Below are 27,093 nucleotides of genomic sequence, written 5' to 3'. Positions count from 1 at the left end.
TTATGGAGTGCATCTTGGCTACCAAACACAAGCTTCCGGGCATGGGAAATAAGGAAAGTGAGCTTGGTTTTGCAGGGGATGTTGGGGTGTGGGAGGTAGCAGGAACAAAGAGTATTTCTTAAGTCAAGAAGTTGTTGTAGGGGTCATGTCACTGGTTGGGTTTTAAGTTTCTTGTCCGTACGTGGCAACGAATTGAGGGGACAGGACCGAAAAAATAAACCTTACAGAATCAGTGCCTTGCACCACTTGGTGGATGAAGTGTATAGAATCATAGAATCATAGAATGGTTAGGGTTGGAAAGGACCTTTAGATCATCCAGTTCCAACCCCCCTGCCATGGGCAGGGACACCTCACACTAAACCATCTCACCCAAGGCCTCATCCAACCTGGTCTTGAACACTGCCAGGGATGGAGCATTCACAACCTCCCTGGGCAACCCATTCCAGTGCCTCACCACCCTAACAGGACAGAATTTCCTTCTTATATCCAATCTAAACTTCCCCTGTTTAAGTTTTAACCCGTTACCCCTTGTCCTATCACTACAGTCTCTAATTAAGAGTCCCTCCCCAGCATCCCTATATCACCAGCATCCCTGTATCACAAGCTCTGAACTGGAAAGCAAGTGCCTTGAAAACTGGATGGCAAGATGACTATTGCATAGAATAAAGAAGGTTTGGGGTTGAAGAAGTTAGCTGCTTTTGTGATGAGATCTTTGGGGAAAAGGAGTTATCCCAGAAGAGAACTTTTCCTAGAATGTTGTCCTGTTACTTCTAGAGGAGAATTTCCTGGGAAAGCTGGTTTATCCTGGGGGGAAGCTCTTAACTCCGGACAATGCACAGTAATACTTACCTTAGCCAGCATTTTTAAGTTTCTGTCCCCTGTAACTTGCATCCTGTTCTCCAAGGAATATGAGCAGCTCAGGTCTTTATTGTGTAATCTGAATTGGTTTGTAATGGCAATAGTTTACTACTTCAGAGAAAGAAGACCCAGATACTGAGCAGAGAACACTGAGGAAATGGGTGATCTGCTTTGTCATGAACACTCCTTAAGAAAAGGTTTTTTTCTGACTCTCCCAAAAAAAAAAAAACCAAACAACCCAAACCAAAGAAGTGCCTTTTTCTTCCTCCTGTCCTTACCACAGCACTTGTGAGAAAACAGAGAGGAGAGCTTTTATTTCAACCAAATCAACGCTTCTGGTCAGTAAAGTACTTATTTTAATAGAATGAGATGAGTAGTTAGCCTCTGCTGCTGGTGTGGAACCTTTTTGTGAATATGTATCTCTTTATATACACATATGCACACTTTTCTTGTGATGAGAAGGTACATCCTCTAGGAAGTCTTTAACTTTTCTTATTTGCTTTCTTCATTCCTAACAGAATTAAATGAATTAAATTGAGTGAGATTTTACAGGGCTGCTGGTAGGTCTGCTCTGGAAATGCCTGCCTTATAACTAGTTTTTTTCTGTTAAAGGATGCTATTAATCACAGCCAAGAACTCATGTCAAAAGAAGAGTTGTAGTTACTATTCATATTGGAGTTCAACCCAAATCAATAATGATCAAGAGTAGACAAACGGGTAGTCAGTAAAATGACTTGGCAACCTTGATTCAAGGCTAATAATTCAATAATCCAGCTAATAATTGAAGAGGAGGGAAGGAAAAAATAGAGATGGGACAAGAAATTCTGTTCCTGTTATATTTTGGGAGAGAGAGGCTGCTGAGTGTAGGGATGTTGACTTACAGCATATGGTCCTCTTTGCTTGGGATGGTAATGTGTCAACAGGACGCTGGGAGAACTGGCTTGCCTGCAGTTCCTTCTGTACATGCTCGCTGGGTATGGCTGCCAGTCAGGCAGCATTTGCAAATGCTAAATGAGCTTGGATAGAAAAAGTGGTCACTTGGGGAAGGCAGTTGACTGAAACTTGCCCTCAACTTTGAGAGAAAGCATACCCAAAAGGTTAAGGTTTTTTTAAAGATCACAGCTGAATGCTCTGTATCGTTCTGCTTCTGAATCTCGGAAACATAACATTTGGATTCTGCACGGGTATGAATATCTCTACAGTACTGTCTGTTCTGTAACTACAAAAGACATTCCTAACATTTATGAAAGAGGATTTGTACATTTGGGAGATAGTGACATTTTTACTGTAAAAGAGTCATGTCTAATAGCCAGCAGCTAATTCTGTAGCTGACTTGTGGTGCTTATTCACCATAGTGATTTTTAGTTTTTCCTAGTACGTTCCTTTTCAACTGCACCTTCTTTTCTTAGCACTGGATATGCTTGTGCCTGTTCATAATGGCAATTCATGTCCTGGTTAACGTTTGTTAGGACTGGACAGTTGGATATGTTTACCAAAAGGGTATGGTGACCCACAGGGTATATTATCTTTCTGTTAATATTTGCGTATCTCCTTAGCCAAACTTGCATTGTGCTGCTTTTAAAGCTCTTTTGGAAGTAAGCTGAAGTATGTGGAGTCATACAATCACAAGCTTAGAATCATAGAATGGTTTAGGTTGAAAAAGACCTTAAATTTGTCTAGTTCCAACCCCCATGCTGTGGACAGGGACACGTCACACTAGACCATGTCATTCAAGGCTCTGTCCAGCCTGGCCTTGAACAGTGCCAGGTACAGGACATTTACAGCTTCCTTGGGCAGCCTGTTCCAGTGCCTCACCACCCTCACCCTGAAGAACTTCTTTCTTACATCTAACCCTGATTAAGTTTAAACCCATCACCCCTTGTCCTGTCGCTACAGTCCCTAATGAAGAGTCCCTCTCCAGCATCCTTGTAGCCTCCTTCAGGTACTGGAAGGCTGCTCTGAGGTGTCCATGCAGCTTCTCCAGGCTGAACAGCCCCAACTTTCTCAGCCTGTCTTCATGTGGGAGGTGCTCCAGTCCCTGATCATCCTCATGGCCTCCTCTGGACTTGCTCTAACAAGCAGTAAGCTAAATTTATAAGCTAATTTATTCGCTAAAAATGTAATAACTACATCATGAGATTCATAGCTCAGTCTCTTCTGTGAAATAATACCTATTATCTCTAAGTGGGGTGTTTTCTGTGTGTGTATGCAAATGATCCCCTAACAGTACTGTGTGGTGAGAGGCAGTAACCTCCATTCTTCTCCCTTGCAGGCCCATCCAAACCATTGGGAGGTTTTGAGCCAGCAAAGTGCAACTAAAGTGGTGCTTCCATTACAAAACCACAGGAGACTTATTTCATCCAGTTGCTTTCCATGTGAGCTGCCTGTAGTGTCAATCTTAAGTATTATTGAAACAAATATATTTGTGCAGGATAGGTGAGGATCTATGTGGGTGTTTTATTTTGACCTGTCTAGTGGGAAAGGCAAAAATCAACAGATTTTGGTGACTTTGTTCTCAAAACCAGCAGAAGAGTGACCTTTATAAGTGGTGCTGCATATTATAAGTTTTCCCAGCACTGTGCAAGCAGTATGTTCTGTTGGAAGGAATGACTCTGAAAGAAACCCCTGTTTCTGACAGTTCTTAATCTCCTAATGGGTTCTTAATCCACAGTGGAATCCAATCAAATTTAGTTTAATGTCTGATTGCTTGACAGACTGCAGCAACTTGGGTCTAACATATGCTAATTGTCATCTTTGTATCATGCGAGTTCAAAACTGTTTATTTCCATTTCCTCCTACTTCAGGATTTTTTGGTTTTCTTCTTTCTTTTTTCGCTGATGTTCAAGTCTCTTTGGTAAACTGTAGGTGGCATAAGTAATGCTTTCTCGTCGCTGGTGTAATTATCATTGCTGGAGGTGGGATAGGGAATAAAGAGGCACAAAACCATGTTAAATTCTTCCTTTTTCTAAAAACTGCATCAACCAGAACCTCAGGTTTTAGTCCAGTTGTGAAAATGAAGAAAAGATGAGGCACCAGAAAAAAACTTCCAGACCTCTTCAGCTTTTTCTAGAGAAATGCAGACAAACAACTAAAGGAAGAGTTAAGCTGTGTTTACTTTGCACACTGTCATCAACAAATCACATTGTGACTGGTGTCTGTCTCAGAGGAGATGGTGAGTTGCCCTGGCCTGCTGCTGCTGGTGGGAAAGCTTGTTTCCTGAGCAGAGACACAGTCAAAAGCAGTGAATCATTTCCCCATAATGAAATGTGCTGCTCTGGGAGGCAGAGGAACAAGAGTGTGTGTATGGGGTGATGCTGAGAAAACAGGATAGATCAACTAGGCCTTTCAGCATTGGGAAAACATGCAGTGTTCCCCATTTTGAAAGATGAAAACATTATTTATGGGCTATTTCAGTCTGTTTCTGTGGGATACTCTTCAAGGAAGTAAGCCATAATGTTAGTGTATCTCAATGACCAAAGCCATAGTTTGTCTTCATCAAGTGACAGTGACTGATCTTTACTTGAGAAGGTTAGCTCATTGCTTTTTCACTCCTCTCTGTTCCACTGCTTCTGTTCATGTAATTTACTCTTGATTTATTACATAACTTCTCTGGCACCTATGTATGTGTAACGAGAGCTTAAACTCCTAGAGGGATCTTTCAGTTATCTGGATCTTCCTTGCTTGTGGAAATTGGCTTATGTCTTGACATAGTTTGGGTACTCACAAAGACAAGGCTTGCCATGCCTCTCTCATGAGCTGACTTCTATAATCTATCTTTTGGGGTTTGAGAATGGTTGTCATTGCAGGGTAGGCAAATTTGCACCAAACTACTCTGCCATATACAATGTATTGAATATAGTTTGGGATCCTGACATGCTATGCCCTACTATCAAGTCTTCCCCATCATTTGAAATCTTTTATTTTTACCTTACTTCCTCAAAGGTACTGGTTGTTTTTCTATAGCCATAGCACCATGAGTAAAACACATAAGAACACACTTGGAAGTGTCTTCTATGTTGAAATGCTGTTTGCTTTGAAAGCAGAAACAGGGATCAAGGAAAGCAAGTTCCCTTTTCTCAACATTTCAGGAATGCACGTGCCATTTGTACAGACGTTGCCAGAGCTGAAAACAACTGGAGGTTCTGTGAAGTAAGAGACAAGATATTTATTCATTTGTGATAGTGTTGATCCAGATGAATATCAGTAATTACTGGAAGCAAAGCCATTCACATGCTTCTTACCTCAGCCTGAGCTTTTATGGAGCACAAAACAAACTGCCCTTCTAGATAGTGCGGTTCACGGGTAAAGAACGCTTTGAGCTGATTTATAGGAAGTCAGTTTCTACTTTAATATAATTAAATAAAGTCACTTTTAAAAGCAATGCAACATTATTTAGTGACATCTTCATTAGAGACTGTAGTGATAAGACAAGAGGTAACAGGTTAAAACTTAAACAGGGGAAGTTTAGATTGGATATAAGGAGGAAATTCTTTCCTGTGAGGGTGGTGAGGCATTGGAATGGGTTGCCCAGGGAGGTTGTGAATGCTCCATCCCTGGCAGTGTTCAAGATGAGGTTGGACGAGGCCTTGGGTGAGATGGTTTAGTGTGAGGTGTCCCTGCCCATGGCAGGGGGGTTGGAACTGGATGATCTTAAGGTCCTTTCCAACCCGAACTATTGTATCATTCTATGACATGATTGTGTACTTACATATACACAAACATTAAAGGAATTTGCCCATATCTGCTGGCTCTGTCCAGAGGTAAAGAGCTTGTCAGTGCCTTACAATATCTGAGGGAAGTGAGCACTGACACTTTATGCAAAGTATTGAGGTTTTTTCTTTAAAGGTTACAAAATGTTGGCACTCCTGGCAGTAAGGTGTACCCACATCCCTGTTAAAATGCAGGGGAGAGAGGATGCTGTGGCAGGAGGTTTCTGCCAGAGCTGATGGATGACCAGTGTGTGCCACTGCCACCACCAATTCAGGTCGTGGCAGATCTGCAGATGCTGCCACTGACTTGGCGCTAGCTCTTTTTGTTTGGGATCACAGTGGGAGCCAGACCTTATGTAATGTTCATTGTCACATTCTCCGTGCCAGCACTGTCATGTCAGCAGAGGGGAAGGATTAGCTCTCTTTTCTTTCTTAATGGGCTGGTTTTAGGGTGGTTGGTTGTTATGTTTGGTTTTTTTTTTCATTATTATTCTGCTTTCTCCCACCCCTTCTTGCAGCAGCTTTTGTTAATCTTGTTCTCAGGGAACAACCAGTTTCAGGCTGTTTTTAGTAGTGCGTTGCCTTTTAGGAAGGTGATTGTTAACCTAGAGAGAATGAAAGAGCAAGCCCTGCAACTCTCCAGGACTGATACACTGAAGAGTTTTTTAAAGCAGTCTGTTATATTTGTTCTTGATTCCTGCTCCCCACAGATCACAGTGGGCTCCTTAATACTCACCTCAAGCGTGGGCGAAGACTAAATGCATTGTGCCTATGTTTATGTGGGATGGGGAGAAGCATCCCTTCTTGCTCAGAAGGCTGGTTCAGGGCAAGCAGATGCTCTCCAGTTTATGATTTTACAGGTTCCTGCTTTGTCTTTTCTTCAGTTTAATATTCCTGTAAGTAAACATATCACTTATAGAGGGAATCAATGCCACTTCGTTTTGTGGTGGTTTGAGCAGGAGGAAATGAAGGAGAATTGTTTTCTTCCTTCCCAGCTAGCAGTGTGTGGCCACCAGTTACCTGTGAGTCACAGCTGAAAAACTGCATTGCTCGAGTCCTAACAGTCTCAGCCTGCGAAGGAAGAAGGGATTTAAATCACGAACTAATCAATTAAGGATTGCTTTAAAGGCAATTTGTGGGAGTTATAGCTGGGGGAAAGAAGTTCCTGTGGGTTTTTCAGTAAGCACTCAAGTTCACTTTGTTAAAAACATGGAGGAGATCTGCAGGTTTAGTGTTGGTCAGTAACACTGTTGGCTCTTTTTTGAGAAAATATCCTTTTGAGTGATTTCCCCCCACTGTTTTTTACATGATAATGTAAAATAGAGATGTTAGTGTTGCAAAATGGAAGATCGAGAAGTTCTCAGATTTGTTAGACTCAAACTACCCAAACCCACCGATCTCGGGTTTATTTCTTACTGCATTTTTGAACGGAACAGGAAAGTATTACTGGTTATTTTGCAATAACATTGCAAGTTATTACTTGCAAACCGTTACAAGATTTTTTTTATCATACAGAGAAGCTTAAGGTCATGACTTTTTTAGCGATACATCTGTATGCTTTATAGTAATTTTCCATTAGTTACTGAAGGCTACCTGTAAGCTATCAAAACCGTGCTAGCAGCAATCTAGCAACAAGATGAGATTTCTCCGGATGAGCCAGCTGTTACCTTTGTACGCATCCAGTTTGAAGTGTTTGTGTGCGAGCTGAGTGTATAAGAGGAGTTTTATGGCCCCAGCCAGTGCACCATTTTGCTGCCAAAGAAAAAAGATAAAGGAAATTATTATTACCATAGAACATGACTTTATATAGCAGAAACTGGAGAGCGTTGTGCCGCACTGACTTTGAAATACCTGGTTTTATTAAGCTGTCTGTGCAAATCCTCTTGTGATTTGCCAGCGCGCTCAATCCTGTTCCTATGGGCAGGCACCACAATGACTGAAGTGAGGTCTTGGTTACAAAACAGGCTTTAAGGGACAAATCTTGATGAGTCCCAGATATTGGGCTTGGCTGGAGGTTGGAGAGGTGATGGAATCCTCTTTACTGTTCAGCGCTGTAGTAGCATTAGTGTTAAACCTGGAGGCTTCCTGGAGGCCCAAGGGAATCCTGCTCCTCCTTGGCCAGGTGGGGAAGGACTCTAATCTGCCCTGCATCCTTCCTTGTCTAGATTTGTAGTAGTTAATGAAATAATAGTTTAGTTTATAGTGTTGATGAGTACTCTGATGCAGGTAGCAATGTTGTACAGAAATCACAGGATGCCATGATGTTTGCTGGTTTTTTTACTTAATCGCATGGCTTATGGCATGTGTGACCCTGCAGTGAAAAACTGTCACTCTCTCTACTTCAGATGTAAGAAAAAATGGTGACTTTTCAAGCCCTTGCAGCGTGAAAGAAAAACCCAAGGACAACAGAAACGTGCCCAAATGTGCAAGCTCTTGAAGTTTCCTCATCCAGAGCTGGGCCTTCTTCCTGTGCCTGCTGAGGAGGCAGCAGCCATCATTGCATGGCATTTACTTACTATCTGAAATGTTCTACCTTAAAAAAGCAAAGGCCCCCAAACTTTGGAACTATTTTTGTCATTGTTGAAAGACAGGACATAATACATGAGAGAGGCTGTCTTGGATGTGAATTTGATGTGCAGTTGATTGCAGGGTTTAACTTCCTGGGTAGGATAAACACGACAGCTCTTTTCTTCTCCCTGAGTAAGCAAGAGGAATTTTTCAGTGTTTTCACCCAATACCCCAGCAGCCTCACCAGGTATTGGACTGGCTGCTGCACTCTATGGACTTCTGGCTTTCTGTGGTGAGCCATGGTGTGGCTGGCTTGGTTTGTGTTTCTTGGTGCTGGTAAACCCTCCTTACAGCATAATGCTTGAGGTGCAGCATCCCATTTTGCATCAGGGCAGAGGGTTTGTGGATTGGTTTAATGTGGGACAGCCAAAAAGTCCAGACAAACAGTAACTTTGATTAGTGAAGGTAAGCTGTTTATCTCTCACAAAGTGCCCTTCCTACAGTGATTAAATGTTGAGTGTGGTGCAAAGGCAAGAGAACGGGGCACGTTGGAGTCACTCGGCCATAAAACAGTAGCGGCAGCTACAATCTGGCCCTGTTGTGTAATTCCCCTTGGTGGAAGGCTCTGAACTGGGTCAGATCGGTGTGAGAAACGAGGGCAGTCTCGTGGTGTGTAATGTGTACCTGCCTGTCCTGCTGTGTCCCCGCTGCGTGCTCCAGTGCCACCAGGCAGGGTGGGAGCCCTCCCGAGACCCTGGGCTTACACAACGCAACGGAGAGCAGCTGTGGAGCTGCGAGAGCTGAGGAGCAGGATGGGAGGGAGGAAGCCAGACAGCAGCGTGACAATAGGCACAGAGGAGTTAACCATCTTTGTTTCACCCAGCTTCTGTGAGATTTAATTAAGTCTTTTCGAAAGCTTCTTTTTAACTCTCCTGCATATGGCTGGGGCTGCTGAATGGATGTCAGGAGTTACCTTATAAAGAACATGTACTTACTGCTAAACAAAAATAAAGCATAGATTAGAGCCCTTTTGTATTCCAGCCTGAGATACAGCTGCTCTCCACTGAGTTTGATTTTATTTATAGAAATACAAAGACTTCTATTCTTTCCTTTAAACAGTTTTCAGAAAGTGTTTTGTTGTGGGGTTCCCCCCCCCCCCCCCCTTTTTCCTGTTCTTTTTTAAGGATCTGCGACAAATGATGAAACATGAGAGATGACACACGGGAGGATGCTGATGGGAGAAACTGTATCGTGTGTTATTCTTTGACCTGGAGTGTTTAGTGGCATTCAGCCCTTCTGCTTTTCCTGTTTGTAGATGAGAATTCACTCCTGCCATTTTGGTAGTGTTTGTATTTCTTCTTTTTTGTTGGTTTTGTTGTTGTTTTTTTTTTTTTTTTTGGGGGTGGGGGTGGTGCTTAATTTAATGGGGTAGTAAAACATGGATATTTTTTAATATGCTTCTGTTGGTACGGTTTCCTGCAGATTGCGTGCGCGGTGCTTTATAGCACAGTATAGACAACATGGGAATAAATAAATCTCTCTGAAATCCCAGGCGACCAGCAAAGACCCACAAAGGTAACACTACTGCCCATCTCCTGAAATGGAAAGAGACACGTGCACCTTTACAGTTGCAGGTTTGAGTGCAACCTGTAAAGTGTGAAGAAATGCCTGTTTTCCGTAGGGCTGGATATCAGCCGGAAGAGCCCCATGGTTGCTATTTAAAAGTAAAAAGAAACCACTGTTTTGAAACACATGTAGACTTCAGCACAGCATTTGTGAGGAAAAACTTCTGATAATAGATACTGCTGATTTGTGCCTACAGTCCTTGACTGAAGTCACCAGACATCAGCAGTAAGCGATGCCGCAGGTCCCTATATTGCAGCAGGCTGACAGCAGCAGGGCTCAGTACCTGCCTACCAGCAGGCCACAGAAGCTGAATTAATCTCTTTGGCTTGTGTAAACTGGCACAGTTCCACGGAGCTAATTTAGATTTTGGCCTTTTCTACCATCTGCTCGACAAAGCCAACTTATTTTGTGTGGCATGTGTAATAGTGTAGGGACTTCAGTTGTCTGCCTGGTGGCAAAGTGCTCCTGGGCCCTGGTGGTGAAAGGCTTCCCATTCCAATATCAGTCTCCACAAAGACTGTTCTTTCCTCGTGTTTATTTTCTTTCAGACACTCTTCAATGTTATTGAGGAGCTGAGAGAGGCAAAGCAGGAACTGATGAGTTCAGCTGGAATAATTCAGCATGCTTGACAGTTAGATTTTCAGCCCTGCTTACAGGGGTGTTGAGTTGTGTCTTTAACCTTCAAGATCCTGAGCTCATCTACTTACTGCTGAAACACAGCTGAAAATGCTTTTTTTCTAGGTTTGTAGATATATGTGCTGCCTTCTCTGCTTCCAAGTCCTTTTTTGATTTTTTTCTTTAAGTGGTTGATTAGTTCTCCAGTATTTTATAGTTTACAATGGAAATGTGGTGTAAGTAGGGGGCACTGGAAAATGAGTGATGAGGAAATGTTTCCCTTGTCTTTCTTTAAAGCTTTCTGGGGAATGTGTGGGTAGTAGTTCTTCTGAGGCTTGCTTTTTTGAACACATCCTTTGCTTTATGTTCCTTAAGATCAAGATGCCTTCTTTATTTTCCTTTCTTGGTTGTGTCTCTTTCTTTGCATCCATCTTATGCAGCTCTTTGGTAATTCATTGTGCATGAAAGAGGAATACCCAGGAGTACCCATCACTATCCAGAAGTGACAGTGCGTGTTGTGAAGAGATAAACTTGTGACTTTGTGATTGCCTTGGCCCTTTCTTTAGGCTTTGTTGTTTTGTACCCTGATTTCTGCTGTGATGCACTGGAGTAGTGTAACAGAGGAATGGCACAGCAAGCTCCAGTTCTTGTTCTGTGGGTTTCTGTGACTGATTTTTTTTCCTATGCTTCATGTTTGGATGGTAGTGTTCCGAAGTTGTTCACATCATTCATTTATTTTACATCTTTGTATAATCAGACATTGATACTAGGGATCTTTCTGCTGTATGCATGTCAAAGGTACCAACAGAAAGATGTTTTTTTTAGAGATTAGTCAATATGTTGGTTCTGTTACTGATTCTACAATGCTGGGCCAATATTATGATACATTGCTTATGGTATCCATTTTCTACACAGGATTTTGTGTGCAGCCTGATGTAACTGTTATTTAAAAGACTGATGGCAGATTTGTGCTTTTATATGCAGTAATCTGTCTATGATCTTGAGTCTTGAGGCTCACAGGCTGGGATTCACTGGGCTCATTATTTACCTCTTTTCTTGCAGGGCTGCCTCACGGTAGAACATGAGCAGGTAATGCACAAGGAGCATCACTGGGAATCATGTCAGACGAGTCAATCTCAGGGAGTGATCCGGACCTGGACCCGGACTTGGAGCAGGAGGATATGGAAGAGGAGGAGGAGGAAGATGAGGAGGAGGCGATGGAGGAGGACAATGATGGGGATGACGAGGAGGACTTACTTGATGAGAGTGGTGAGTGGGGTTGTGGATCTCTGCATACATTTGTTATACAAAGCTGGTGTTACTAATTTTGGTGAGTGACACATAGGTAGATTGCATAAGGGTTAGAGTTTGTCCAGTGCTTGGCAGGGAGAAGTTCTTATGTGGGTGTTCAGTTTAAAGAGGGATTTAATGTGGGTTAAAGTTGGACTTCTGGACACAAAAAAATAGAATTTCATCATAAAAACAAGCCACAAACATAAATTGGAAAGAGGAGAAGATTTTAAAATAGCTACAGATTTTGGGAAAGCCATTGTATAAAGAAGTAAATAAATCAGTTTAGTTACCTGTATTATGAACAAGATCTGGTGTCAGATGCAAACATGTTTGCATCAGTGGTTTGCCTATAGGTGAACAATTTAATGGATGCTATGAGCAATTATTGATTACTTACAATAATTGTCTTTAACAACTGGAAAATGTTCCTTTCCGACAGCACCCAGGTTGAGTTTATTTTCCTTTCGTTGACAATATGAAAGGTGGCTGTGCTAAGTTACCACCTTCTATCCTCGCCTAGTTGCAGCTGCCCCACTCTCCTCTTCAGTTAGGAGCAGTGTAGTTGTTGTGGACCTGTGCTGTGCAGGTTACATTTGAGCTAGATTAGATAACTGTGAGGTTCCTGGCATGATCCTAGGAATAGGTTTGTTGATCCAGCAGAAGGGCTGATGTTTGAGGGCACATAGACAAGAGTACATGGCTCAGGTGGGAATTCCCCATGCTGTATTTGCCAACAGCCTCCTTCTATCATAAAACTACAGCCCAAGCCTAAGGGAATGCTGTGTTTGCTTCTTTTAAAATTGTGATTTTTAATCATTTCAAAGGGTGAGCAGATTTTGGAATGCACCAAGTTAAACCTACTGAGAATAGAATGTGTTTAAAGACAGACACTTGTAGTTACTAAAGTATTTTTATTTCCAAAGTACATTGTTGTCCTCAAGTGTTCTTTGGTTGTTTTGTTGTTTTGTTTGTGGTTGTTTTTTTTTTCCCCAGGAGATAGCTATAGGCCCATAGATTACTTTGTTTCAGAGAGACTCATCACTTTGTTCACAGGAACCTGCACCCAAGGGAGCAATAGGAAGCGTGACATAGCCAACTTATTAACAGAGAGGACTGGCTGTATGTCATGTCCAAGTGGGTCTTTCCCCATGGCTATTTTACCATGGACCTATGTATTTTATCATCTACATCTATATTATTGTGGCTAAATACTTATAATTGTCAGGATTATTCTTTCCAAAGCAAGTAAAATTAATATAGGTTTATCAGAACATCGCTAGCTCTAATGACAGCTGTTTATTTTCATCTTAAAATGCTAGGAAAATGTTTATGCTTTGTATTTCTTTAGTGACTAATTAAAAATAAATTTTAACAAATGTAGGAAATAATAAGGGAGAGTAAAAAGACAATTTACATATAACTAACACAAAATGTCTTCATAGTTGTCCATTAGGTACAGGCAGAACTCTCTCGTGCACAATCTAAGCAAAGCTAGATTGCATCTGAGGTTTCAGATGTTTCAGCTTTAGTTCTGCCTGCCAGAATAGCAGGATGCTTTCTGTGTGCTTAGCTGTATAATTACTGCTTTCTGTGGAGATGTCCACTCGGCTTCTCGTGATACCTCTTCACAGCTGCATACTGCCTCAGGAATGTCATTTGATACCTATATTACCTTAGAGCTAATATAAAAACAGTATCGTGTTGTTTGGCCTATGAAATACATCTAACTTCAGAATTAAGAGGATCATTTTATTTTCCCCATCTGATGTTTATAGTCCTGTCTCTTTGTCGATGACCCTTGTTCATAAAAATCATCTTGGCAACATGCAGTTACTTTTAGTCACAAGAAGAAAGTTCTAATGTTTATACTGTGGAGTTTAATAGCTTAATCTTAATAATTTCTGTTAAAACTTTGTTCTCCTTGTTGCCAGATGTGCTGTTCTCCTCCTCTTCCTGTATTGTGGCTGTTCTGTAGATGTTCCAATGGGGATCCTGTGGGATCCTTCCCTTGTGGGCAGACTCTTGTGTATTTCTAGCACTACAAGATTTGGAAGACTATTAATCTATCCCTGTTATTTCCTTGGAAGGGCAACAGGCTTCAAATATGTTTTCTCCAAACTGAAACTGGTGGCTTGTTTTAAATTACAGTGATTATAGCAATTATAAACCTAACATTTTACTGCTTGCTTGCAAAAGAGTTTTAGAAATCTAGGTTTTCCACATTTTGATGGTGACTCAAATTACTTAAGAAACTTCCAGGTTTCATGTAATGTTATCTGCACAACTGATGGCGGATAGTATAGTCTCAGACTTAACAGTGACTTGTGTTTTGCATGTTTAACCTGGTTTTATCCTTTTTGATATATGGTGTGTGTGGAATTAATACTTGTGGTCTTTTCAGTTTCAGAATTTTCTTGAATTTCTTGTTACATTCTGGTAAGGAAGGGTTTTGGTGTTGTTTTTCTCATTTCTGCTCCAGGTTTTGTTTGCATCTAGTATAGGCTGTCCCATAGGTGGTCTGGAGTTTTCCTTAGTTTGGAATTCTGTGGTACTGCTTTGATGAAAACAGTTCCTAAATCTTCTCCCTCTGCCCTTAAGGAAGAGAAGGAGTACAGAAGGGTAGTTTTCTGAATATTTCTGAACAAGTGAGAGCTAATAAGCTTACATCCTTTGCGCCATTCTTCAGTGTGATCAGTTAAAGAACCTTAGCATTTATGTTTTTCTAGAACACTTCTTCCAGGATATACCTACCCTGACACTTATAACCCCTTCCCAGTGGCTGCCAGACTGTACACCCACTCTAGCAGCACGCTTCAGTCCTAGCCGGAGGCTTCCACTGGTTTTCCAGCCTTGTCATCCCTGCCCACTGCATCTGTTTTCTCATCACTTGTGGGTAGCAGCACTTGTTTTATCATGTTTGATTTTGTGATACGAGTGTGTGATGGCTAAGAACTTTTTTTGCTAACTCCATAAATCGTTTTCACTCGAAATGTGATGTACTGATGACTGTAGAGATAAAGGGCTGTTTCAAGTCCTGCACTTCTCTGATGCTGGTGGTTGCTCAGGGCTGTGCAGAACTCCATAGGAATAAAAGCTAATTTGAGCAAAGAGGAAACAAACCTCCAATATGGATTTTAGAGATCCTTTCAAATGCAGGGACTGTTTATACCTCAGAGCTTTCCTGAGGAAAGCTGTTTAGTGTTTGAATGAATCCCGCTGTAGTGCTCTGTTTTTCCACTTTCTGAATGCCTTTGGATTATTCTGATTGAAGTCTCTGGAGTTCATCATCTCTTATACATATTGCTGTAATTCTGTTATTAATAGTGATGGCAAGTTGCATGTTTTCTTACCTCTGAGTATATGGGTTAAACGCTTTTTTGAAGTGTAGTTCAGGGGAAAAGTGTAAAGGGCTGGTTGTTTCAGTTCTTTTGAAAGATGCCTTAAGGAGCACAGGCATTCAGACACTGTTGTCAAAGACTTCTAGTTGTGTTTGCATTACAGGGTGTGTGGTACAGCACACAGGGATTTAGAATCAGTACTTCCGGGGTGTAGGAGTGGATAATTTTCTAGTACCTTCTTAATGTATGGATATATCAGGCAGCACCAGCTAATAGCATGTTAGGTGCTGCTATGATATGATAATCTCCATGCAATTGGCCTTGTCTTCTGCCTGTGTTGTCCACTTTGCCCATTTTCTGTCTTCTCTTCCCCTCTTTCTTTCCACAGGGCTGGGGGCATTCTAGCTGCATGCCATCTCTGACTAGTGGAGAACAGAAGATGGAGGCAGTGCTCCCTCTTCCCACCTCAGACTCATTCTGTTACTCCTCCTTGCTGGCAAAGTGCTGAAGCTAAACAAAACTGATTTGTGTTGGATTTCCATGGACATATGGACCCTTAAAGAGGAGTGAATGATGAGCACAGTTGTGGTGGTGGTACAGAATCCCAAGTCCCAGGAAAGTGGAGGACATGCAGCTGCCTGTGCTCTTTTGCTCTGCAGTTTCTTAGTAGAGTGAAGGCACCAGGCAAAAGTCTCAGAACCTCTGAAGGTTTGGCACAGGAGGTTAATAAGGGGGAAAGAGATCCTTTTTCTCACCCTCACCTCCTAAAGCTGTGCTAATCCCTGCCTTTGACATGTGATAGTTTCATGACAGATTCAAACAGACCTACCTGTTGTGTCTGGAGTGTGATCCAGAATGTATTTCAATGGCTGCATTTTGTTTGAACTTGAGTGTGCAACTGGGCACTCACAGTTTTGAGTTTCCCAAGGTAGCAAGGGGGGAGTTCTTGACTTCAGGTGACAGCCACTGTTGATTCCGGTTTGAAAAGCTCTTTGCTTTCCTCAGGCTCCTTCAGGAGGAAAGCCAGGTTATTTGAAGGAGTACTGCTGGGTCAGCTCTGTGTACAGTTTTCACTTGGTGGTTGGGGAAAAAACGTTGCATGAAATTATAGCAAGAATGGATTTTGTTTAACGTGATGATGGTCCTCTGTGGGTCATCATCAGGCACCAAGAGGTGCAATTACATTGAAAGTGAAATCTATTTGTAGCTGCCCAGATAATTTCCTTGTCTAACCTGATGGGAAAAATCAGTAGCTAACACCATCCTTACTAGGAAGTTCATTGGCGCCTGGGGTTATAAAACCTGAAATTATTCTGGAAGTCTGTTTTTAAAGTCACATGGAAGGTTGGGGTTAAGATATTTTTGAATGATACATGGATGCATCCTTGAGGTGCGGGGAGATGCTGCTCATTTGGAAGCTTGTGTTATTCATGTGCTTCCCAGCCCAAAGGTGTTCCAGCTTTGCTTCTCCCCCACAAAGTGCTGGAACAAAACAAAACTGTGGTGTGTGTGGGAGTCCCCAGCAGGATGTGTGGGGTTGGGAATAGAGCAAACTTTTGTCCTTACAGGGGAAGAGAAGGAAGTCTTTGGTATAAATCTGTTCACTTAGCAGCCTCCTCCTGCTCATGTACATGGGTTTTTGCTTCTCATGTGAAGTTGTTAATGTGAATTACGTCATGTTATACTCACCTGTATGAAACTTGAGGCAGAGTGTGGAGACAGTCTTGTCAATAATACCCAGCTAAATGGTATGCTGTTCTATATCATTTTATATCCAAATTTAGGAATACCCATAATGCTGGAGGAAAAAAGAAGATAAAACCTGGGGAACTGCTGTTAGAAAGTAGTTCACTTGCACTTTTTACTTCAATTGGGCTGTCCTTCTTGTATTGGTAGATGGAGATTAGCCCCGGCAACCTGAAATCTTTTTGCCTTCTGGTTTTGATCAGGATGCACGTTTTCTCTTGGGAAACACTGATTTTAAGTTTTCCTCCTTATGTAGTAGAAAATGAAATGCATCCCTCAAGAAGAGGAGGAGCAAATACGTACTTGTTTCTTTAATCTCTCAGTTCCTTTTCAAAAGTAGCTTTCACAACTGTGTCTTTGGGTGGTTATTGAGGGTAGGTGGGCAGCCCAAGGTCCAGGCAGCCTCTGGCACTATAGCTGCTCCTTGAGGAACCCTTTAATGAGATGTTTCCATCTGCTGCATTACATGGGTATAGTGGGCTTGACTGCTGCTTTGTTCTCTGCTTCAGACTGGTGATAACGTGCTTTCATCTCTTGCCCTTGTTTAACTGGAGGCTGGTGGCAGGCACTAAGGGAAGGCGCAGGCCTCTTGGGGTAAGCTTGGAGTGCAGAGGAGGCTTTTGTTGATGAAAGTGGATGAGTCGGAGAAAAGAGTGTGGAAAGAAACAGAAGTCATTACTTCCCTAAACCCAGAAAAGCACTGAGGGTGGCCATGAGGGTTGCTTCTTTAAGCTCGGCTATGTTCTGTGTGTACGGACGCCAGAGTGATGGGTGCCAGTAAGTGCTAATCCTATAATTTAACCTTCAAGTTAACGTTTGCAGAGTGGAAAAGTGGATTTCTAGGGGGGAAGGAAGCGTGGTGATTGACATCTTTCCATTTTTTCCTTCTTGGTGGACTTTCTTATCTTGACTCCTTTATTTTAGTTACTTGTGGCTGGATGCAGCTCCCTCTAGAGTCCACCAGTACTATTTCCAAGGAAGCTAAAGGGCAAATCCTGGGGGAAACAAGCCTCTTCTCAACAGTTTGTTGGCTTCACAAAGACCCTAACCTTTGTAAGCCTGGGAAGCCAAACCTGAACTTCTGTGTACCACTGTGCACTTTGCTATGCTTAAACAACTAGGCAGATTTTAATGCTTGTAGTGGCTTTTCATAGACTGCCAATAATTGCATGCCAGGTGATGTCATGTTGATATCAGAGATACAAAAGTAATTGCTACATGTGAAAACTTACTTGTGAATTAATATCCTGCATATTGGCATGTGTTTAAACTTTAGCAGATTGTTATGGGAAGCTGCATTACCTTAGCAGGTGATCCTTATGGATCAGAGTGTTTAAATATGCTTTATCAAACTCTGGGGCTCAACATCAAGTCAGCTGATTGTGGGTAACTCAGCAAACATGAGTCCAGCTGCAGATACTGGATGCATTGCTATAACTAAGAAATTGAGGGGGTTTTATTGTTTTCTCAATCTCCAAAAGGGATAAGAGCATCTCCGAAGTTGCTTTCCATCTGTTAAGCATACACTCTCCACCTCTGCAAATCCTGCATTGGACATTTCTGTTGTTTTCTCAAGACTCAGAAAATTCCCAGCTGGCTGTCTTCAATGTTTCCACAGTCCAGCCGAATAAATAGGAAAGATATAGTTAGTATCAAAGGTGAGAAGTGGCTGGATACTAGCACTTGCAATTTTAGCAGTCCTCCTTACTGAATAATGCAGAAAGGTTACACTGAAATTGCAGGGAAGGTTTGCCTCCCGTTTAGGCAACAGCCCCACTGGTTTCTCTGGGAACTTTGCTTTATTACAGAAGGCTGGGTATTTTAACTCTGTCAGTTTCCCTGTAGTACAGCCTGTCTTTCATAAGGAATGGTGTTTCTGTGTGCTAGCTTTGGGCCTGCCCAGCTAGCAAGTGTCTGTGTACCCAGCACGTTGTACAGGAGCTGCTAATGCCCATGCAGAACCTGTGGTAGGCACCCAGCAGCCAGTTCCCTTGAAAGTGGATTTATTGGACTCGCTAAAGGGTGACATTAAAATAAAAAGTCCTCGTGGGTGCTTTGCTGGGAACAGCCAGTACTGTGTACTTTGTCAGCTCCCTTTGTGCCAAACCCAAAGCTGCATGTTGCCTCTGGGGGCATTTTGCTTGACTGGGGCACTTTAGGTCGCTGGAGGGTGACAGAGGTGGAGTTCCCTTGTCTACAGGCTGTTTGCCCACAAATCAGGGAGGAATAGGGGCAGGTAACAGGCTTGGAGAGGAGTATGGAGGAGTGGTGCCTGGGCTTTGTGGGGTTTTACTGACTGACTCCAGCATTTTAACTAACCCTGTGAACTAGGTTATTCTAGGTTATTCTCAGCAGGGTGAGGTGTGGCTTGACAGCTTCGGTGGGAAGGAAGGATGAGATCCTGACAGTGCTGTCCCCCAGCCCCCTTTGCAGGGAGTTACAGACTGACGATGCTGCAGGTCAGTCGCTGAGCCTTTCACCATCTGCCTCCTCTGCCTGAAAGTGCGGGCTCTGTCCCGGTGTCCTCTGCTTATCCTAAGCAGGGGGAAGCTCCGAATGAAAACTGTGGTGACTCCTCTGCCCGCCTCCCAGGCTTTCTGACAGCGGCTTCCTTTCTGAGAGGGTGGCACAAAGTCTGGCATAGTCTCCATGTTATATAACCTGGAGTAATGACTTGCTTTACTTCTTTAAAAGGAGGTGATGACGCCAGAGCTCTGCTTCCTTCAGACCTACTGGCTGGGCACAGGAACTGCCTCATCTCCTCAAATGATGTGCTGGTGTAACTAGCCACGCTTTTCCTCCCCCCTCTTTTCTTCCTCCTTCCCTTTGGTATATTGCATATCCTGGAGTACAAAATAGACATCCTTCTGTGTGGTTCAAGAACAGCCCACTTTCATGGCTTTGCATTGTATATATATAATATATATACACATGGACATGGATTTTTTCAATTGTTTTTTTTCTTTTACCTGTAGCTACAGGCTCTCTTAAAGCTGCCACAAATGTGAGACTAGAATGGGTTCATGGGTAGCAGGGTCAATGAGTAAGCAGTTATTAGCTATTAGTTATTAACAAAGAATTCTTCCAAGTCTTCAGTGGAGAGAAGTGTCTTGTTTCTTCCTGCTTTTCTCATAGGCTTTACAGGATATGGGGATTGTGCTTTGTTGGCCGAAAATTTGCTTTTCTCTTTTCCCAAAGCAGCCAGAGAATCTGTAAGGAAGAACAGTTGCACTTCTCTGTCATGTTTGGTACCTTTTTCCCTATGTACGTTTTCAATAGCAAGCATTGTACCACACCGAGTCACCGCTCATAGATACCGTACTCCATCATGTGCCACTTCTGCAACCATGATGAAATCACAAGGAAATTAAGTAGCCAATTTGTAACGTGGTATTTTCCCTCTAGGACAGGTAAGAAGTGGCAAAGCGATTTTGCCAAGGTCACCCAATGAATGTGATGAACCCAAAGCAAAAATCTCCTGCTTTACAATTTAGGTAGCGCCCCTCTTATTTTCAAATGTACTAAGTGAAACTCTTCCCTGTTTTTCATTTGAGTTGCAGTTATGCCAGGGGTCCCTATTTTTATTTTTCCTTCATTTATCTGGTATTGTGCTGGTTTTAATGACTGGTTAACTAAAATGTGTATGTTGTACAGGTGTAATATTTACAGCCAAGAAGCAGCAGCAAGTTTGGAAGAAGGGGAAACTGTTTTAATTAAATTAGAACTATTCTTAGGATTTTAAAATACAACATCACATTATATCATATTACTGTTCTTGGCTTTATTTGTTATTGGCTTTCAGTTTCCTGCTTAGGCTTTATAGAAAACAGCAACAGTGAACTTTCAGAAGTGTCTGGCTCATGGTTTGGCTCAAAGTTTTTTGATGCAAGACCCATTTATTTTAATAACAGTAGTTTGTACGACAGATGTTGAAAAGGTCTTGTTCACATTTTCTTCAACATGCAGTTCACTGACTCAGTCCCAAAAAAATTCTAAGTAGGAGTTGGAAGACATTATTTTCACTTGCAAATACGCAAATAGGAATGAGACAGGAGAAAGCTGCAAGAGAAAATCTTTTGGGGTGAGCAAAAACTTGCTGTTTAAATCTCTGTCAAAACAAATTTTGCAATTAAAACATCTGTAGGTAATCTTCATCTATGTAAAATATTTAATTACTTGAACTATTAGAAGCAATTTAAAAATGGCACTTTTGTATGTGATTTATGTCAAATTTGCACTTAAATGAAAACTGAAATGAAATTAGAGTTATAAAAAATCACTCTTCTGTGGTGCACAAATACCTCGTGTCATCTTCAGCCGCAGTAATGTAGTGAGTTACAGGAAGAGATGGTAATCGGCTTCTTGAATGTAACTGGGATTGTAACTCAGTGGATTTAGCTTAAGATGATGATAAATATCTATGATATAAATCCTTCCACTTAGAATCAGTACATCTTGTTTTCTTCAGTGCATTTAAACAACCTTTGAAAACCTGGGACTGAAGTGTGAAGCAGTGTTTTGCCGCAGTGACAGAGTGAAAAGTATTTGCAGAAGGCACTTCATTTTGTCACTGTCTGTATTTTGTGTGGTACACCGCCACCACCACCACCCCACTCTCCATTGTGATTTAAAGTGTGGTACCAAGGTTTATATGAATACAAATCAGATGAGAAAAAAAACAGATTGATAGATTTTATGCCTTATATTTCAGTTCAAAACTCACTAAAGTCAATTGAAAGACTCCTCTGTTTTTCTATGGTTGGTTTAGATCTTACCCAAAGAGGTTTTATTTACAGTGCAGTGTTTGTTTAAAAAGCAAATGATTCTTAAAGCCCATCAATACTCTGCTTCCAACAGATAATAGTGTAGAGTTCAAGTTTGATTCCAGCTGAACTGTTTCAGGTTGATGAACATCACCTTAAACCATATCCACCTCAAACCTGATATTCTTGTGTGTTTTCCATGTTGCTAAAACAACATGGAAGACAGGACAGGGAAAGTGGCCTTCATGGTGTTTGTGCATGCTACTTGCAGCTAGCAGCTGATGATCAGAGTGAAATTTGGCTGTCAAGCCTAGTTTGTATTTAATAACTTACAAACAAGTCAGGTTTGCAGCAGCTTCTCTACTTGTTGGAGATCAGTGGAATGTGTAGAAGCAGCCGCTGGATGTGGAGCACGCCTGTGAGAAAGCTGTAGTGTGGGGAAGGGAGCACACAGCCAGCATGGAGCAGTCAAAGATATGCCGGGAATGTCTCTTCTGTTCTGCAGGGCGGCAGTGAAGGTGAAGAGCACCCAGGGTGGTCGTTGTAGGGAAGGGAATGACTTGGGTTAATGTTGAGCAGTCCTGGAGTTGCTTGGCAGTGGGTTGAGAGAACCATGTTCAAAGTGAAGAACAGGCATGGGGACACGAAGGAGCTACTCCAACTGGAGAGGATGGGGAAGGAGAGTAACTTGTGATGGGTTTTGTAATGTTTTGTTGAAACTTTTTAGTTGAACTGAGTTTAGGTGATTCCTCTCTTGCCCATCTCCAGTGGTCTCTGCTCTACAGAGGAGCTAGTGTCCTGAAAAACTTTACAGTTGAGCTTCTTGTGTGTATAAGCAGATTTAGGTGCAAGTTTTAACCACTAAGAATTTGCAGTGCTCGGGGATGCTGACACTGCTGGTGAAAAGACTTGTCAGTTGAATAAAACCATGTTCTAAAGGGCCTTTGTCTTGATATTCTATGAAAATACAAACTTTCTAGTGACTTTTTTTTTCCTTAACAAGGAAATCTCACATGTTGTTGCAAGGGAACCTCTCAAGTGACAGCAGTTTCTTGAGAAGCCTCTTCTGATGTATAGCATAGTCATGCAATTGCAGAGAGCTGATGGTTTGAGCATGAGGTAGGTGAGGCATGACAGCTAGGTAAGATTTCAGCCCATGTAGGGGAGGGAGAGCATTCTTCCTTACCAGCAAGGCTGGCCTCACAGAAAAGCTATTCAGTAAATGGGCTTATCTGTATCAAGATTACCTTCCATGAGGAGATAATTTTATAAACTGACTGTTTCTGGCAGATTTAATTCTTGGCTGTGTGGATACATATTTATTATGGCTAACAGTGCTGGCCTCACCAGTAGGCTGTTTTGAGTAGAAAAGTGCTAGAGAAATTCCTTTCTGGCTTGCACACTGAGATGAAGAAGGAAATTCCCTTTTTATTGCTGTGTGCAGGTATAAGCCACCTGTTTTCCCCAGTGTATTGAACTTCTCTTTTCCTTGTGCTTGATTGCTGTAATAAGCATGTGTTGTGTTTTAACCCCAGCAGGCAGCTGAGCCCCACGCAGTCGCTCACTCATTCACTCCCCCCTGATGGGATGGGGGAGAGAATCAGAAGAGTAAATGTGAGAAAACTTGTGGGTTGAGATAAAGACAGTTTAAGAGGTAAAGCAAAATAAAGAATTCATTCACCACTTCCCATGGCCAAGCAGGTGCTCAGCCATCCCCAGGAAAGCAGGGCTCCATTCATGTAACAATGACTTTGGGAAGACAAATGGCATCACTCCCAATGTTCCCTCCCCGCTTCCTTCTTCTACTCCCAGTTTTATATGCTGAGCATGATGTCCTATATCATCATGGGATCTATATAGGGTGTGGGATATCCCTTGGGTCAGTTGGGGTCAGCTGTATCCCCTCCCATTTCCTTGTGCGCCCCCAGCCTCTTCGCTGGTGGGGTGAGGAGCAGTAAAGGCTTTGATGCTCTGTAAGCACTGCTCAGCAGTAACTAAAACATCCCTGAATTATCAACACTGTTTCCAGCACAAATCCAAACCAGATCCCATCCTAGCTCCTATGAAGAAAATTAACTCTATCCCAGCCAAAACCAGCACAGCATGCCTGGGAAAGTACCCAGTTGTATTTACACAAAGACTGTCTTTAAATCTTACTTCCCAGTTTCTGTTAGGTCAGATGCTGAGATTATGTTTGGTTATTTATGCCAACCCTACAAAGTCCTTATAATGTCTGCTTACAAGATGCTCAGCTATGTACTTAATATATTTGTCCCTCTTCCCCCTTGATAAACAGTGTATGTTTTTGTGTACCAGCCAGGCTATCTGAATCTGTGACATAGGTGAAAGGCTGTCTTGTTACCAAGCCTCTTAATTTTAATACAGTTCATCTTTTCTTTGGTAAGATTTATATGGCTCTAAATGATGAATATAGCACCTTTGGTTTGTTTCAGAGTTGTTTCACAGTACCATGAAGGATATTTTGATGGTAACAAGCATTCCCTGTGTCCTACCACCCTCTTGAATGAAAGGTCTAATAAAAATGGCTGGAGTCACACAAAGGGTAATGTGGCTCTGCCTCAGATGCGTTTGCAGACCTTTAAATCAACCTGTACTGTTGTGAGTGCTGCTTGTTACCCTGGAGTCCTGCAGATCAGAGCTAGGGCTCTTCAGGCTTGCCTCGGGCTTTTTGAGCCCATCCTGGTTTCCCTGACTTGGATTTGGCAGTTGTTTCAAGCAAAAAGCTGACTTCATTATGTGGACAAATGCTTGCTAGCAGTGAATGGATTTCATTACGTGTCTATCAGCCCAGGTTTGCTCTTTGTTACTGACATTGGGTATGCCTGTGAAGGGAATCAGGCATGGAAGAAGACTGTAGCACTGAAGAAGGTTAAGTTTGATGGTTAGCCTTTAAGGGTTCAACCACAGCTTTAAAGTTCTTATCTCTCCTGTACTTGTTCTGTACCTGTCCTTCTGGTGCAGATGGACAATGTGGAGGAAGGCTTGCTTAGGTTAACTTGCACTCCACACATTCAGGCAGGTTGTTTCCTAAAACCAGAGGAATCTCATTCGTAGTCCATTTGCTGCAGTAGGAGCCTTCTGCAGACTAGCAGTGCTGTACAAGCTGCTGATTTAACAAAGAGAACAGAGTGCTCTTTCGCCTGTTGCTGTGCAAACAGGTTGCCGGCTTGCATCGCATCGCTCCGGTTTCAGTCTCGGTTGTCTAGGTTTCTTGGAAGTTAGCAAACAAATACTGATAAAATCACAGATACCACAGTTGTTCTCAAAGCCAAAAGGGCTGTACTTCGTCTTAAACTCACTCCCCATCTCTTTTCCTTTTGCGCTGTGAAACCTGGGAGCAGGGTAATGTCCCCGCTCTGAAGGTGCTGTTGTCTGTTGGGATTCCCCTTGCGCGGGGCCCCGTCGGAGCCTGACGGTTATGTAAGGATTTTTATTTTATTCCCAGTCTCGGTCTCTGCCACTAGTTGAACTGGATCAGGGCTGAGTGAATGGGATCCGATCTGTTGCTCCCGAGGAGAGACCTCCCCCGTACACACCCACCCAGCCTCCCTGCTCTTCTGTTCTCTCCTAAAACTCCTCTCCCGGGCATAACCGAGGTTGCTGTGGCTGATCGGGAACGCGTTCCGAAGCCAAACCGGGCGGGCAGTGCAGCTCCAGGCGCCTGTCCCCAGTGGAGCAGCAGCTACCTGGGGCCGGACTGTGTTGTTTGACTCCCCAGGCAGGGGAGGAGATAGTCACAATTTTGATTTAGGCTGAACACGAGGCATATTTAAGCAGTTATATAAGTGACCCGGACCGTCTCGGCTGGGTGCAGGAGGATATGTGCGTACTGATTCCCGTCACACCGCCTGGGTGGATTCAAGCACTAGGAGCTATTTACCAAAGTTATTTTCAGAAACCTTAAGTGCAGGTTTCGCTGCCCGTACCCTGGACTGTTTTATCAGGAGGCATTTCCCGCTTGCAGACTGAACAGCCAGTGGGAGTGGATTTAGTGTTCGCTGGGCTGTGGGCAGAGATAAGGAGTTCTCAGGAGTGACTGGAAACTTTGGTCCTGAAGACCCTGAGACAAGAATAGCAGAAGGCTGAGAGTGTGCAGCCTCATTGAACGAGTGCTGGGGCAGAGGTCTTGCCTCGGTGCACTGAGCAGCATGTTACTCTTGGATGAGTCTCAGCAGTTTCCAGGTAGGACACAGGTTGCTCTTTTTGTGGGTTGATTTCCTCCCTTCCCTGTTTTCTTTTGCCTCTTGCTTTCCTGTTACAGACCATTCATTTACTTGCCCCTGTGCTGGGGAGCACCCTACTCAGAGGCTAGCAAAGTGCCTCAGGAGCCCAGACTCTTCTGTGGGGCTCAGGTTTTAATTTACTACCTACCAGGCAGGGCTGGAAATGGTTAAGTTTTCCAAGTCTTGCAGTGCTTGCTGGTTTGATGAAGGGGATATGAGAAGGAAGCTTGCTTTCTCTTTGTGCTTTTAATTCTGAAGACTTTGATGTGACACTCTGAGTCTGGCTGTTATTGTTTCTACCGCTGTCATATTGTAACGCTGCAAGAGTAATTTTTAGCAAGAGGGGAGGCAGTTATTAATATCAATGTGTTGTATCAGTCTGATTTTTATATCTGATGTCCTCTCCCCCAACCCCTTCAACTTTTTATGTATACTTTCCCCTAACATCCTACTTTATAAGAGTTTCAAGAGCTTTTGGTGGTGAAATGTAGGGTGACTTGCTGACCAGGCAGCGGGCAGAGCTGTTGGTGCTTACTCCAGATCCCCTAGTTAGTGCCTAACAAACTAAGAACTACCTGGGTCTTTTTTTTTCCCCTCTATCAAATAGAAGATGCTGGTGAAACCCTGCCATAAGTTTACAGTTTTGGGCTGGCTGCTGTTTAGTTTGCTTGCTGGCGGGAGGATGCTGTGTGCTGGAGAAAAAACTTTGTTCAGATTTAAAGAACTTTCTGAATTTGTAATATAACTTGTTACTTTGAGGTCAGGTACTCGGGGCTGCCAAGCTTCTTCCACCTTGTTCACGTGAGAAATACCTCCAAAGTTCATGCTATGAACTTAATAGGTCACAACTGATGCCCAGGAGCTCCAGCTCAGGGTTTCCACCAGTTTATTGCAGGAGTCCAGTGCAGCGTGGTCTTCATGAGGAGTTTTGATGGAAATAAGCCATGGAGTATTTGTTGAAGGGAGTGGATTCTAGCAAAAAACCCTCCATCTTTTCTTTCTTTCTGATCTCTGTGGTTGTGGTGGTAGGACAAAGCAGCTAATTCTGTGAGTGTGTGAACTGAGAAAGGAATTATGATACAAAATGAGTTTGGATAAATGAGGAATCTGGGTGATACAAGTGGCTTATGTAACTCAGTCTAGATAATAGGTATAAAAAAGAGAAGACGGGAGGGAAAGATGGTTTTGGAAATGAGACTGTAGGTCATTGTTGAAGGAAGAATGCAAGGTTAGAGACCTTCTAAAAATTTCTGTCTAAGGTTATTTTGGGGTCAGTTGTACAAACCTAAGAGAGCAAGAATGCAGATGAACTCCTTGTACAGCATTGCTTGTCAAGCCATAAAGTCTAGAGCAAGGTTTATCACAGGCTGTTCTACCAGTGGGAGAAGTACCT

At 42.7% G+C, this 27,093-nt stretch overlaps 1 protein-coding gene across 4 annotated transcripts in view; it reads left to right on the top strand.

Moving 5' to 3' along the window:
- Positions 1 to 3,534: 3,534 nt before the first annotated feature.
- The window catches only part of RAD54L2 (RAD54 like 2), a 53,657-nt gene continuing 30,098 nt past the window's right edge, over positions 3,535 to 27,093 (top strand). Inside the window, exons 1-3 of one of the 4 annotated variants that reach the window (XM_061458257.1) lie at positions 3,535 to 4,030; positions 4,801 to 5,007; positions 11,379 to 11,585. In XM_061458257.1, the coding sequence (XP_061314241.1) occupies positions 11,435 to 11,585 (151 nt within the window). In that variant the 5' untranslated portion in view covers positions 3,535 to 4,030; positions 4,801 to 5,007; positions 11,379 to 11,434. Of the gene's footprint in view, positions 4,031 to 4,800; positions 5,008 to 11,378; positions 11,586 to 25,064; positions 25,660 to 27,093 lie in introns of those variants that run through there. The other 3 variants (XM_061458260.1, XM_061458258.1, XM_061458259.1) reach the window with 3 other exon arrangements.

Source organism: Pezoporus flaviventris, unplaced genomic scaffold (genome assembly GCF_033815535.1).
Source record: "Pezoporus flaviventris isolate CSIRO_AGI_PZ_B2104156 unplaced genomic scaffold, CSIRO_AGI_Pfla_v1 ptg000026l, whole genome shotgun sequence".
Lineage (NCBI taxonomy): Eukaryota > Metazoa > Chordata > Aves > Psittaciformes > Psittacidae > Pezoporus > Pezoporus flaviventris.
The sequence above is the reverse complement of the archived record's forward strand: the minus strand, read 5'-3'. Positions and strand labels throughout refer to the sequence as shown.